Source organism: Neopelma chrysocephalum, unplaced genomic scaffold (genome assembly GCF_003984885.1).
Source record: "Neopelma chrysocephalum unplaced genomic scaffold, ASM398488v2 Primary Assembly neopelma1_22, whole genome shotgun sequence".
NCBI classification, from domain to species: domain Eukaryota; kingdom Metazoa; phylum Chordata; class Aves; order Passeriformes; family Pipridae; genus Neopelma; species Neopelma chrysocephalum.
In genome coordinates this window covers 30,452,145-30,466,085 of record NW_020897689.1, presented here as the reverse complement: position 1 = coordinate 30,466,085, position 13,941 = coordinate 30,452,145, and the positions used below count along the sequence as shown (strand labels likewise).

General features: G+C 35.4%; 1 protein-coding gene across 3 annotated transcripts in view; it reads right to left on the bottom strand.

The window, feature by feature from the left end:
- Positions 1–267: 267 nt before the first annotated feature.
- CEP192 (centrosomal protein 192) overlaps positions 268–13,941 on the bottom strand; it is a 61,335-nt gene continuing 47,661 nt past the window's right edge. For all 3 annotated transcript variants that reach the window (XM_027677069.1, XM_027677075.1, XM_027677083.1), the window contains 7 exons: positions 13,514–13,593; positions 12,494–12,589; positions 10,874–10,993; positions 6,952–7,070; positions 5,923–6,046; positions 5,418–5,476; positions 268–748 (listed from right to left, as the gene is read on the bottom strand). In XM_027677069.1, coding sequence (XP_027532870.1) covers positions 610–748; positions 5,418–5,476; positions 5,923–6,046; positions 6,952–7,070; positions 10,874–10,993; positions 12,494–12,589; positions 13,514–13,593 — 737 coding nt within the window. In that variant the 3' untranslated portion in view covers positions 268–609. The remainder of the gene's footprint in view (positions 749–5,417; positions 5,477–5,922; positions 6,047–6,951; positions 7,071–10,873; positions 10,994–12,493; positions 12,590–13,513; positions 13,594–13,941) is intronic.

The window sequence follows — 13,941 nt, the reverse complement described above, 5'->3', positions numbered from 1 at the left end:
CATGTTAAAATTTACACTGTTTTCACAATGAACTGTGTAAAAAGCTAGGGGCTCACTGTCAGATCATTGATCTGGTCCCAGTGCCACGAGATGGAAACACAATATTAACAGGTCAGCTTCTCTACTGCAATTCCTCCCCCTGCTCCCCCAAAGCCTCAACAAAAAATTAGCACTGTCTAAGAGTAGGCAGCTTGATCCCTTACCCTCAGCAAAGAATCCTCTAAACAAAAACAGAAATCAGGTAGAATCAACTGTTTACACATAGATTTTATTTCTGTATTTACAATGTTTAAAATAAAATATATCAGTATCTAGCTATTCCCAATAAATGCAAAAATAGGAAACTTCCATTTTCATCAAAAGTGCAGAAACATAAATTAGAAAATTATAACTTTAAAACATACAATGTTATTTCTCAATGTTTTTACTATGAAAACAGATTTGTAAAACAAGCACCATCATTTATCTTACAGAATTCTTTCCAACAAAGCAGCATCACAGGGCAAAACAAGGAGGACATTAGTACAGAAATATAGTAGCAAACCTTTGAATATCTTAAGTGGTATAAACTGTTATAAATTCTTATAAACACTTATAAAATTCTTCTGACTATTTTTTTGGAATAGCTTTACCACGTAGCCGAATATTAACTGGGCCATATTCCATCGTCAGCACAACGAAGAGATCCTCAAATATTCCTTCTGTCTTTGGCTTGAACTGGACTGGCACATTGATGTAATGATGGGATCTACAAAAAGGCAATTATGGGCATATTCATTATTAATTAATGAGTTAATCCTAACAGACAGACAAATTCCTGTCTAGTTTTCATTTTCACTAAAACGGTGTATCAGATGTGCACAGGATCATCAAGTTTATTTTTATAGATTTAATTATCTATTTTTCTTCTGAGGGACTTTGATCATAAAGGTCATTTTTTCCTACTGATTATACAAAGTACTACAATATGTTACTGCTGCTAGTTTACCTGAATGAGTTTGGTCTTTGCAATAATATTGACAGTATGTAAATGATATTTAGAGCATAATTACTGCATTTCTTCCCTTGAAAAATCATGTTTCAAATACACTTAAAATTTTCAATTCGTGTTTTGAATTCCATATATTTGAAGATACTAAAGTACTTTCCATTACTTTAATTGCCTCCACTTTAAGAAATATTTTGCTGAATCATTGCAAATCAATATACCCATCCTCAAAGAGTGTTTTAGACATTTTTACACCTTTTTAGGTTATATAATTCCTCTTCTACTCAGATTGCATAAAAACATACCAAATGTAATGGGTGGCTCTGTCAACTGTCAAAAGCCTAGACTGAATAATTTAAAAATATAAGCTGTACAAGCAATAAGTTGGAAATGTTGAGTGGCAGCCAATTGGATTCCATGGCACGCAACAGAAATATCCAGCACTAAGAGACAGGTAACAGTAATAGGCACATACTGGAACAAGGAAAAATGAACAGCATCACTTAGTAGAAAAAGAAAAGAAAGCTTTTATTTGTTTGCTTTTATTGTACTTTCAGTTTTCTCTCTTTAAAGCCCTCTGGAATGTGCTTATATCCCCTACTTTTTCTCGTTTTGTTCCTACCTTTTCATATTCCTTTTCTCTACACTAATTCAGCCTATCATAGTCAGTCTGTGTTCTTAACCATCTACATTTGAAAATCATAATACTGGCCCTACATACAATCCTTATTTGCTAGTACCACCCTTAGTGCTAAAAGAGGCACACTAGTAAATGTATTTTGTTTTCTTCTTTGTTTTTTTGTAGGTTGTTTTGTTTCTTTTTGTTTGTTTTTGGTTTTCAATTTCAATTTTCTTTTTTTTTTTTACCAGATCCTGGCCAATCAACTAAGAAGACACACCTTCAGAATAAAGACTGGTATGGTACTGTATTTTTTTCAATCAGGTTAATACAGAAACAAAGCACTAAATATGTTGTACTGAACCACAATCAACAGCATACCAAAGGAATACAACCAGATCAGAGTTTCATGTCTCATACTTGATTGCCAAGTGTTGTACAACAAATCTGGCAGGCTTTGCCTCTTTCTCCATCTATAATAAACAGGTTGAAGATACTTATTCAGCTTATTTTTAAGAAATTAATTTCTTTAAGTGAAGAACATCAGTATGATTACTGAATCTGTAACATGGATTATGTTAGAAAACACAAATTTTACTAGGAATAGAGTCTGAAGCTGCATATAACTAGGCTACCTAAGAATTTACAAAAATAAAAGTAAATTCAGTAGAAAGCCAGGAGAGCTGCAGAAGTCTATATGTAATAATATATGTATGTTTCCTTACATACTACATAACACTCAAAAAGAACAATATGACCAAACTCAAACTTACACTATCAAAAACTCAACAGTAAGTTATGTATTACTCTTTTAAGATATGGTCACATCTGGCTGTCAAATATTTATTTCCAGATTATGTACTATATGACCTCAGTGGTACTTAAGGCAGAGCAGTTTCTTAGCGTATGACAGCTATATTAAATTCCTCTTGACCTCTAAACTCAGGTGTCCATTTGTTAAGTGCTAAACACATTATCATTCTTCCCTAAAAGCAGAATTAGTCAGACATTACATAGTCTGTTTTGTAGCAGTCAGTTGATTTCTAACAATCGAGATAAGACTCACCACATTTGCTTCCTAATCCAAAGGGAAAGAGCTATTTTCATTTTCTTCAGCTAACAAAACTGGAAAGCTCAGATTCTAGATACAACAGGTCTTTGGGCTACTACATAGCATAAATGTTCTTAGAAACGAAGCAACCTGGAGCATTTTTCTCAAGTAAAGTAGCTAGAAACTAGTCAAGAATACTGTCAGGACAAGTAGAATTACCCTGCAATTAATTCTTTTTCCCTTATTAAAAAAACCCTTTTATTTTATTTCAAACTTTCCATTATGCCTGCGACTCAATTAGTCTCTGAATACTGTATGGCCTCTACAGGTTGTTGCACCAGTTTCAAGTGGTATTTCTGAAAAGTCAGGCATGTCTGAAGCCTGTTTCATAGACAAACTAAACACTGCAGTAGGTAAGTTGAAAAGGAACATCATGGGTAAGCGCTATCTAAGCCATAGTAACCAGATGGCTCATCAATGAATAGTGACCCCTGACACCCAGAAGGATGGCTATTGGAAACAAAAATAATTAGTGAAGAAAAAACCCCAAACAAACCGTTCTACCTTTACTATTATCTAAAACATATGCTACCCTGTAATGAACTTATTTCAGATGGTTTCCAAGCGCAATACAATAGAAACACCTTCCTTTTCAAACTTTTTTTAGATAGGCATAAGAACTTGGTAGTCCTTCCAGAAAGAGAACTTAGTCAAACACTTTTTAAAAACTCCAGTGTTTTTTCACGTTTCATCCATATGTTTGTATCACTTAGGAGCCATCTTGTTAAAAGTATTCTCTTTGCAGTAAAAAAAAAAAAATAGATGCAAGACAAAATTCTGTAGCAGTGCTATGTATTGGTACTTGTGACGACATAACCAATTGAAGAACTGGCAAAGCCACTATACCAACTTCTGAAGGTCAGACTCAATATTAAATACAAGCTTGCAGCTTCATTATCCAGATGTAAAACTTGATTATACACGATTGCTTTCAAATTTGGCCCTCAAAATTAAGAGCATGCAACAGACCATGTTTACTACCTAACACATTTTTGGTAAAAAACATATAGGTAGGTGGTACTTTCCATTTTTACACTCTTATTTACAGACTAACATTTCAAGTTCCTGCAAACAGTTTTCTTATCCAGTTAGTTTTGAACATTACTTCATATGATGTCCAAATTCAGTAGGATCTAGTTTAGAAGGAAACAGTTAACTTTGGCTCTTAATAGCCTCCTTGACGCTGTTCTCAAACAAAACCCATTTAAAACACTTTTAAGACTTATTTAAAAGCATCTATCCAAGTCAAGTAATTCTGTGCTTTATGCTCATAAATGGGTGAGTTTCTTCAGAGTGCTATATGTTGACTTCAGAGAAATTATTTTTTAAAAAGCTAGGAAAGGCCAGTATTTACAACCAAAGAAAAAACAGCCAAAGTTATTAGAAAAAAAAAAAAGGTACACTGACTTTTAAATTTGTTAAGTCTACTTTAGAAAAATGCAGTAGGAGTTCATAATTTCTTACAAAAAATATACCAAATAGCTTTTACAGCATTTCTCAAGAATAGTTTTGAAATATGTGTCTTCCAGTGAAGTTATTAATCTTTTTGTCAAGGATGACAAAATCAAGTTTTCCTTTCCTTTGTCTTCAGCTGTACAGACCCAGATCTAGCTAGTTATCTTTATTTGGATAGATTTTATCTTGGTCACTACCTCCATAAAAAAAACCCTTCTGTGCCATCTCATGTGAAATATTTTTAAAAAATGACAGTTAAATAAAAACACTGGAACACATGCCTAAGTGGAGTTACAACAATTTGCATTGACAAGTGGCCTTAAGAATACCTTGAATACCTTGGGCTAACACCACCACAGGCCTGTTTTTATAGTAAATGCCAAGCAGATTAGGAGTCAGAATACCTAGCTCCATTTAGAATTTTGCACCCAATTTTTGTCCCGTAAACCCCTAGTTTCCCTGTGTTTAAAAAAATGGGGACCCTGTCCAAACACCAATAATGTATGCTGTAATACTTCTACTGAAATGGTTGCATTTCTGCCCTCCTGACAATCCCACTGTTGCAGATGAGCATGTGAGATGCTATACTTCTGGAGGAGATGACTAATACTACTGTCAAATACTTGCTGTAATGAACTCCACAGACAACTGGGTTTATTTTCAGGGATTGTTACCACCAACTCAAAAATTTCTTTTATGCAGGTAAAATGCTGAAATACTTGGTATGACCAGGCAATTCCACTGGCTGCTCAAACCTTGTATTTGCAGAGAGTCTTTGATGCAGCTCTGCAGGTTTGTCAAATTAGAAGCATGATGAAGGCAATTTGCTTGGTCTGTTGTGCAGAAAGTATAAATGGAAGGAATGACTTGATTGTGCACAGCATGCCAAATGGTTACATGAAGCATTAGGCTTAACATTAAAAGCAGCAGCACTGTTAGAAACAATTTGCAGGGAAGAAATTGGCAGATGCAGAAATAACTGTGTGGTCTCATTCTGCTTCTAACCAAGATTAGAGAGTACAGCTTGGCAAGAAAAAAAAAAAACAACAAAAACCCTCACACAAAATCCCAAAACTTAACTAAAAAAAAAAGGCAACAAAAAAGCCCAATCCTTTACCTAGACAGCAAGAATACTTTTATCTACATTTTAGCACTGTACATATACATAAGATATTTATCTTACTGAATTGCTTGGTTAATTTTTTTGTTAGGAGAGTGAGAATGTTAGCATATGCATTACTCACCTTAGAGAGTATTTCAAGTGCTTGATGTAGAAAGGCTCTCTGGGACTTAGAAATTCCAGCTGTAATTTAATATGAAATGCTTAAAAGTGCACTATATTTATACCTATCATATTCAATTTATGACATGCTTAAGATAAATCAAGTCACTCACAAATACAGTCGTACACAGACCCACGGTGTAAAAATAAAGAATGCCCACATTTGTGAAAAGAAAAAAAAATTCTTATCTCCATATTTTAATGAAGTTAAGAAATGAAATCACTATATCAGAATAATAACAAGCCTATATTGTTTTTTCAGTTGTAAACATATTACAAATACACTCAGTTATTCAGTCAGACAAAAGAGAAAAATTGCAGGAGAGTAAAATTGTTCAAGTATTGGCCTTTGAAACTAACAAACTAAGACTTATACTATTGCAATCTTTGTGAAGAATAAAAGAAAACAAAAAACAAAAAACAGTGCAATTGAACTATCTGTTTAAGATAAAGTCTGTCAAACTTACCACATGTGTTTTAAGGGAATTATTCCTTAAGTTGACCTTTAATGTGCATGTTTCCCCAACTCTAGCTGGAGGGAAAATGTAGAGGTCTTGTGGTGCATATACCCCTTGAATTATCTCCTTTTGTCTAATTTGAAAAAGGGATTTAAGATATTAACATTTCTGACTTATATGATCTGGATATACTGATTGCATACTTAAAGATAACAGGTGTATTTTCTGAGACTAAATCAGGAAAAATGGAAAGATCCAGAAGATATCAACTCTCTCACCTTAAGTTCTATAGGCAAAATATTTTAGCGAGAAAGAATAATGAAAGCATCATGTGGCATACAGTCATTTACTTATACACACTTTCAAAGTCTGAATTTTTCCCCCATATGCTTTACTAGAGAACTAGACTCTTCTCAGGGATGCCATGTTTAACCAAAAAATTTTACTCCCCCTGTCATATTCACATCATCCCATAGGAAAAGAACTGAAAATTAACTTAAGACTGAAGAACGGCAAGGTTAAGACATGCAATACAGTGGTTTTCTCAGAATTGACTTTATAGTCAGTTGGAGTCTCCAAAAGGCAAATATAAAAAAAGTATTCACAAAATTCTACTGCTGATACCAGTTCATTTACCACAGCATATCATGGTCAAACAAGTTAGAAACCCAACTGAAAAGGAGAAGCCTGTGAGACTGAACAATACAGGGCCATTAAGAGGTTTGGCAAGTCTGTTTTTTGCAGCTGTTTACTACTCTTTAACCTGGAATTATAGGGTCATTCAGGTCAGAAGATACTCAGGTGGTCTCCAGTTCAACCTCTTCCCCCAGTCAGGGTCAGCTGTGAGGTCAGACCAGGCTGTCCAGTTAGATCCCAAAAACTTTCAAGGACAGAGACTTCACAGCCTCTCTGTGCAGCCTGTTCCACCATGTAGATGTCCCAGCAGTAAAACAGGTTTTGGTTGTGGGGTCAGGTTCCACCCCCCAACCCTTTTACCCAGTTGCAGACACACTGTTTTCAAGTTTTGTCCATACATACCCTATTCTTGTGCGTCCTTCAGAGTAAACCTTCATTTCTGGTATAACTGGAAGCTCAGTTTTTGTAAGGGCATTTGCAGAAGCTTCCACAACTGGAGTTGCACTTTCTGTTTTAGCACCCTATTGGCAAAAACAGAGAAGCCTGTAAACTTCACATTCAAAAGTATTTAAGTATTCCGGTACATAAGTCATTCCCCTTACCCAGTCTAAGACCTTTTATTTAAACTATAATCTTTCAGGAAAAGGAGAGTCTGGATCATTGAGATAAAAGCAATAATTCAGGAGGAATACTTTAACATGCTTCTGTGCTTTACGAATACTTATTTGTTACAAGACAGTTCACAACAAACTAGCAGCGCAGGTGGAATCTCAAGAAGGCTGCTAGCAACAAAGATTTTACTAAAAGCCAAAAAAAACCCCAATTCCTCTGCAGATATTCTGCCCATATGTCTCGAGAACAACCAAGCTGGCTAAACAACTGCTCAAAAAGAAGGAAGGCATAAGTCAGCATTATAATTTGAATTCTCACAACAAGAAAAAAGCTTTGTAATAATTTTGTATTATGAACAATACATCCTTCTCAAAGAAAGGTCTCTCCAGAGAGGCAGAATCAGATAATGCATTATAGAGTATTTGTTACATTCAGAAATTAGGCCAAAATATTTACCATCATCAGGATGCCCATTTAGTGTATTCTAACACGAGGAGATCAGATCACCCTAAGGAAATACTTAGCAAAATAATCAATTTCAAATTCTGCATTGCTTAACGAATCTAGCCAGATACTGTTTGGAGTCCCTTGGGTCACAACATCTTAAACAAAGTTAAAGAACCAAAAGAACCTCCTACACTTATGGTTGTACAACATTATGTCAATTTCTGAAATGGTGCTGACGTTTTAGACAAGCAGTTGATTCCCTTACGCAGGGAAGATGAAAAAAATAGATTCATCTTCATTAGAGCTGCTATGACAAACTTGTCTTTTAGGCATTCATTTTTTCTATTGAAAGAGCTGCTAATCAGTCTGTCAGAAATAGCAGCAGCCAAAAAAAAATTCTTAAAGAATATTTTTCAGTTGCAAACAACCCATGAACCCCAGTAGACCCCAATATATAAAGACAAGAAAGGACTTGCACGTGTCTTGTTTCCAGAGCTTTTAATATTCCATGTAGTGAAAAACTACAGGTATCATGCCTCTGTTATCATTCAAATTCTGATTTATCAGAAGGCAAACTGACTGCATGAGAATAAGGTACATTATGGAAAATGATCAGAAGTTACCCTAGTCTTTTTAAGGGCATCTTGAGGTATTGCGTGCTTTACCATAGCCTGTACTGAATTCTCCTGTTTCAAATGGGAGCACTATGTTAACATTCCAAATGGTTACAATTGAGTTCTGCTGTCCCAAATTCACCTCAGAAGCACGAAAATTTGTATAGCTCGAAAATTGGAATTATTTTGCTCACAGAGTTTAAAAAGATTTTTTCCCCTCCTCTCACTTCCGGAATACCCAAAGGTGATCAAGCTTTGTGCTGCTCATAATAGTAATCAAATCAAGAACTCTTTGTTAGCAGTAAGTTTTGTGTTAAGCATAAAAGCATCTCAGTTTGCTGCAAAATGATACATGAGTTGTGTAACTGCATAACTTTTTAAAGTACATAAACCATGTAAATTAAAAAATGGCACGCACTTAACATCTGCAGTATCTTCAAACAATAGCAGGGGTTCTTTATGAAGTTCAACTTTCTACATGCTAAAGGAGCAGACAGGACTTCAGTGCTGTCCCAGCCTTGTGGCAGCTGCTTGCTAGTTCACCCAGAAGGGACCAATAATTAGACCAAAATACCAGTCCAAGATTTCTGTGCACAACAGCAACAGTTACTCTTAGCTCAATGATCTTAGAACAACCCCCAACAGCAGCCCAACTACTGTTTCTCAGGAAAAGAAAAAACAAAGTTTGAATGACTAGCATTGAGAGGTTGGGGCTGCAAAGCACATATAGAATCCCTCCTTTCTTTTTCTCTGGGACCAGTTTTGGAGATATGATGATCTGAGCTCCTGATTACAGTTTCCAGTGGTGAGAACTGCAAACACATGCAGAGCATAATCAAAAGTACAGTTAGTTAATTTTTCAGGAAAAAAATAAAAGTGGTATGTGCCACTGATTTTCCTAACTTAACGTTGTTCTTTTAGTTCCTTCCTGAGCTCTTCCAAATTTTTCATTTCTTTTGAAGTGGTGCTATAAATAAATGCCACTCTGAATGACAGTCAGTCAACTCTTCCCACCTGATTCTATCAAAAGTCACATTAACCACAGCTGTAGCCCTCTGCCTCAGCAAAACCATCAGAATCCAAGTCCCTTCCAAAGTTGTAGTTACACTGTCTAAACCCTTGATCCCTAGGACATAACAGATTATAATTGACTTGTCTTCTCAACTAAAAGCTGCAACAATCTGAGTAAAGGTTCTGTGTAGATCCCTCTCCCAAAGAGATGTACAGTTCCTTACTAGTTGATAAATAAAGTACTTCCTTTTCAAATCTTTCTGAAAATGATCATGACATGCATTTCAAGTATTTTCTACAAAGTTTTTCCCATGTGCAGAGATGCTAGAAAGATCTAATTGTTAACAGCTTTGGAAAAAAAAAATCAAGAAAAATCTGACACAGTAGTTCAAAAACATTAATATCAAGTTATGCTGCTCAAAGATTTATAAAACTCTGACAATTAGTCACGTTTTAAGAAGAGAATTCTTTAAAACTGTAGAGTTCTGTTGAAGAATTAATCTTCTCTCTATTTCAACTAGCTTTAAACAGACAAACGACTTAGATGTTTTCCTCACTTTCAGGGAAATTATGTTCAAAGAGTTCGATGAAAGCTGAGTAAAAAAGCCTCCCAAACCACACACTATACAGGACTTCTATGCCAAAAGTCAAAAGTTATTTAACTATCTTTTTTTACAAGCACCCTTTTCAACAAAATTAATTTGGAAAGAACAAGGATCCTACAAAATACAAGGTAAGGTACCCCAGCAAGAAGGGTAAGTAAGGTTCCTACTACTGCAGCAGCCTTGGTTCTCTACAGAAAGATCCCAAATCTTTGTCTGGGCTTCTCAGAAAACTCAAGTCAAACCCTCTGGAAAGGACAGCAAAGCACATATAGCAATTATGAAATACTGAATGTACAAAGCACTTCACATTCAGCTTATTTAACTAATCATTAGAACTAATTCTCCCTTATGGTAAATCCTCTGTCCTATGTAAATTTTTCTTGTATGGATGGTGAGGTAGGGATTAAAAGCAAGGTAAGGAGAGAGAGCACAGAAAACCACTTCTAAATCCTAACACTCTTCTTCCAAGCCTTACTATAAAGTTTGAGTTGAAGAACAACAGGGCAGCAAAGGAGAGCTCAAACCCAATTCCTTCCATACACAAATCTCAGCATCACCCCCCCACACACCGTTACTCTGATAAAATACTGAAACAGGTTCATTTAGAGACGTGGATACCTCCGATTTGGATATTAGAAAATTCCAAAATTGCATTTACATATTATAGCAAAGGGCAGTTACTTCGCTATTTATTTACAAAGATAAAACCAAACCACTTAGTGTCTTATACAAAAAAAATCTTTGCCTACAGAAACAACCCCTCCCGAAGGCAAGTTTTTCTCTCTACTTACTCTGAGAAAAATAAAATTTTACATCTTACATGGCAAAAGATAATGCCATAAGCATATCACATAAGCAAGAGAAAGAATGTATTTTTGTAACATAAGAAAAACAATACAATTTAGCCCAACAAAAATATTAGCAGGGTTGGGTTTTTTCAGAGTATACCAGAGTATAAGAGTACTGTATAGTAAAATCAAGATGTTATCAAAAATTTCTGCTCAAGACAGCATTTATAGCATTTTATATACTCACTGTCCCAGAAAGCTGAAATTTTAATTTATGTTTCCAACTAGGCTTTTCGACTGGGTGACACTCAAGGTCCCAGAACTGGGAGTAATCCCCTTTATCTCTAGGTGAAAAGCTTACAGCAATCTACAAAAAAAAGAGAAAAATTTTGCAGAAGATTATTAAAATACCCTGACATCTTGACAATTTTACCTGCAAAAAGTTATGGTTCAGCCAGCACAAAATTTACACACTACAGAACATACATGCCACACACAAGTGATCTTGCAGAAAACAATACAACTAAACAAACTAGTCCTCCTTTGCCTACAAGAGAAAATATTGGATGAAACAGGTCGTGCAAGCAATTTCAAACAAAATTTGAGTTCAGCTAATCTGCTTTAAGCAAAGTCAGCAAGTGCTTGCACAATTACTTCTATTAGTAAAATTGAGGAAAAGGGGACCAGGAGGGGAAATACGTGCAGATGGAAAACAGCGATACCTTCCTTCATCTGCCAACTAAGCTGTGAACAAATCTACTCCTCCGGTACCAAGTCTGTAATTACATTGTGCTACAATTTACTAGAAGGTCTGACATTTAAACCATCTTGCAAACTATGAATTTGATCATTCCTAAAGGTCACCTATATAACAAGGGTTTGTCTCCATAACGCGCTGTACCAGATTAATTCAAGAATAAACTTGCATTGTTTTTAAAGTTGAGGTTGAGGGAAGAAAGAGAAGGAGAGCAGCAGATTAGAAGAGATCACTACAACTATATTTAATTAGCCAAATATCATATCCACTGCAAAAAACAGCCCATCATGATAGCACTGTACCTTATCAGCTCCAGCCAAGAGCCTGACATGCCAATAACATAAACGTTATTCAAATAGGTCCGAACTAGGATTGCTAAGGCAAGCACAACTGTTTAAATTCAAATAATGGTTTGCAATACTATGGAATTATTATTAAACTGGACGGGAGTAAGTTTTTTACTCTTGTAAATAGATTATGAATTGCATCTTCATAGAAATAATGTCATAATAATCCATGACAATTACAAGGTAGGTGTTCATGAAGATGAAGAGATAAAACTACGCAGGAGAAGGTGAGAAAGGGAAGCCCCTTACAAACCCATTCAGTATGTCCTTGGATGTGCTTTATAATTGTGGTTATGAAACCCTCTACTGGACAGAAGATAAAACTGTAAGTCAAATGAAATCCAACTTTAGGAACAGACAACTGTTCTTAAAAAAGTATGACAGGAATGTTTCTAAGGAAGGGAAACCAGTTCTCACGTCAGTTTCATAAGAACCCAGCATTATTTGAGATTTTCTGCTGGAATTTTACAAAACATTTAAAAAAATTTTCTGTTCTAAAATAATTTAGCCTCAAAAAACCCCCAACAGTAACACAAACACACCATCAAGTTGAAATCAAACTACTTTGATTGCATGAATTCTTAGAATCAACTCAGCTGACATTATAACAGCTAAGCAGATACTACCTGAAACAAACTCCAGAACCCAATACTGAAAGTGCAATATTTAATCATTATCAGATAAAATTTATTTCTCATTTAAGATCCTATTTTAAAATTGGTATACAGTACTATGCCTGAAATATGTATAAATGTCAGTTTACCTTCTCTTGTCCATGAGCTTCAAGAGTACCAGAAACAGGGGAACATTTGAAAGCAGAGTAAGTAACCCTATAAACACTACCACTTCCATTCACATCCTGCAAATAAAGGTATGAGTCAGATTCAGAAGGCAAAGAAAAAAAAACAAAAAACCAAACCAAAACAAAAACAAAAACCCAAACAAACAAAACAAAACAACAACAAAAAAACAACCAACCAAACAAAAAAAACCAATACACCCACACATACCCTTGCAAAGGGCTGAGGAAAATACACCCAATCAAGCTGCTTTCAAGTGAACAAGTAATATTGACTCTCTAAAAGCAAATTAATAAAGACTGAAACTACTACATCTGTGCAGTCACCATGACTACTGACGCAGTTCAGAGGTGGTGCACTGCCTGGAACATGACATACTCCATCTTATGGGGTAATGCTAAGAGTGCTACGTAACCATTTTTCATCATTTCATGAGAATGGACCACAACAATTCTAGCATAAAATCAAAATTATCATCACAGCATTTCAGACTACCAAAAAAAATAGGGAAGCTTTTACAAATATTGATAGTACAGCTACAGTAACTGCACAGGCAACAGCACTGTAATTAAAATATCCTTGATGTAACTCAAATTACCTGCAGAGATACAACATACAGCACACTTTCAGTAGCACAAGTCTCAAAACAAGGCAAGTCTAGCATTCTGGATCCAAAAAGAGACATCTGTCTTTTGTGTGTGTTTGCTTACTTAATGCAATCTGGATGGTGATACTGTATGAGCACAAGCAAACTCTGTAAGCCAGTAAATGAACCAGAAACTGTCTCACAGACCACTGACTGATTCACAGTCAAGAAACCACATTAGAGATTAAAAAGGAGTAAAGTATTTTGCCAAGAGAAAAAAATTTTGTAATTGAGGTCATGCTCGAATATATACTCTTTCTTGAGAGGAAGCAAGAAGAGAGGAGTTAAAAAAACCCCAGAGATTTGCATAAAACTCCCAATGCAAGCATTCACTCACTTTAACGTAAGGTGGTGCAAAAGATGACAAATTCCACTTCACATTTTCATCCCCTTTATTCTCCATTTCCAGGTAGCTCTCTGAAAGAGATATAACAGATTAGTATACTAAATCTCTTTGTTCAAGTATCTCTAGGAGAAAGAGTTTAAGCAGAAACTATGTTTCTAGACAAACAAGTTTAATGGAAACAGTTTTCATGGTAACAACTCCAAGAGCAGACTCAAACAAAGCATGCTGTCATAAAATTCTTGAAAGCTTATACAGAAGAAATTTGGAAGTCTTCTCAGGAAGAATCTTATTGATGACGCTTAAAAAAAACACGGTGAAGACTCAATCTCACCCTCAATAACCCTCCAACAATAATACGTAATCCTCTAAAAGAACCTGAAGCATATCAAAGAATGGTATGTCAATGCGTTGCTGATAGT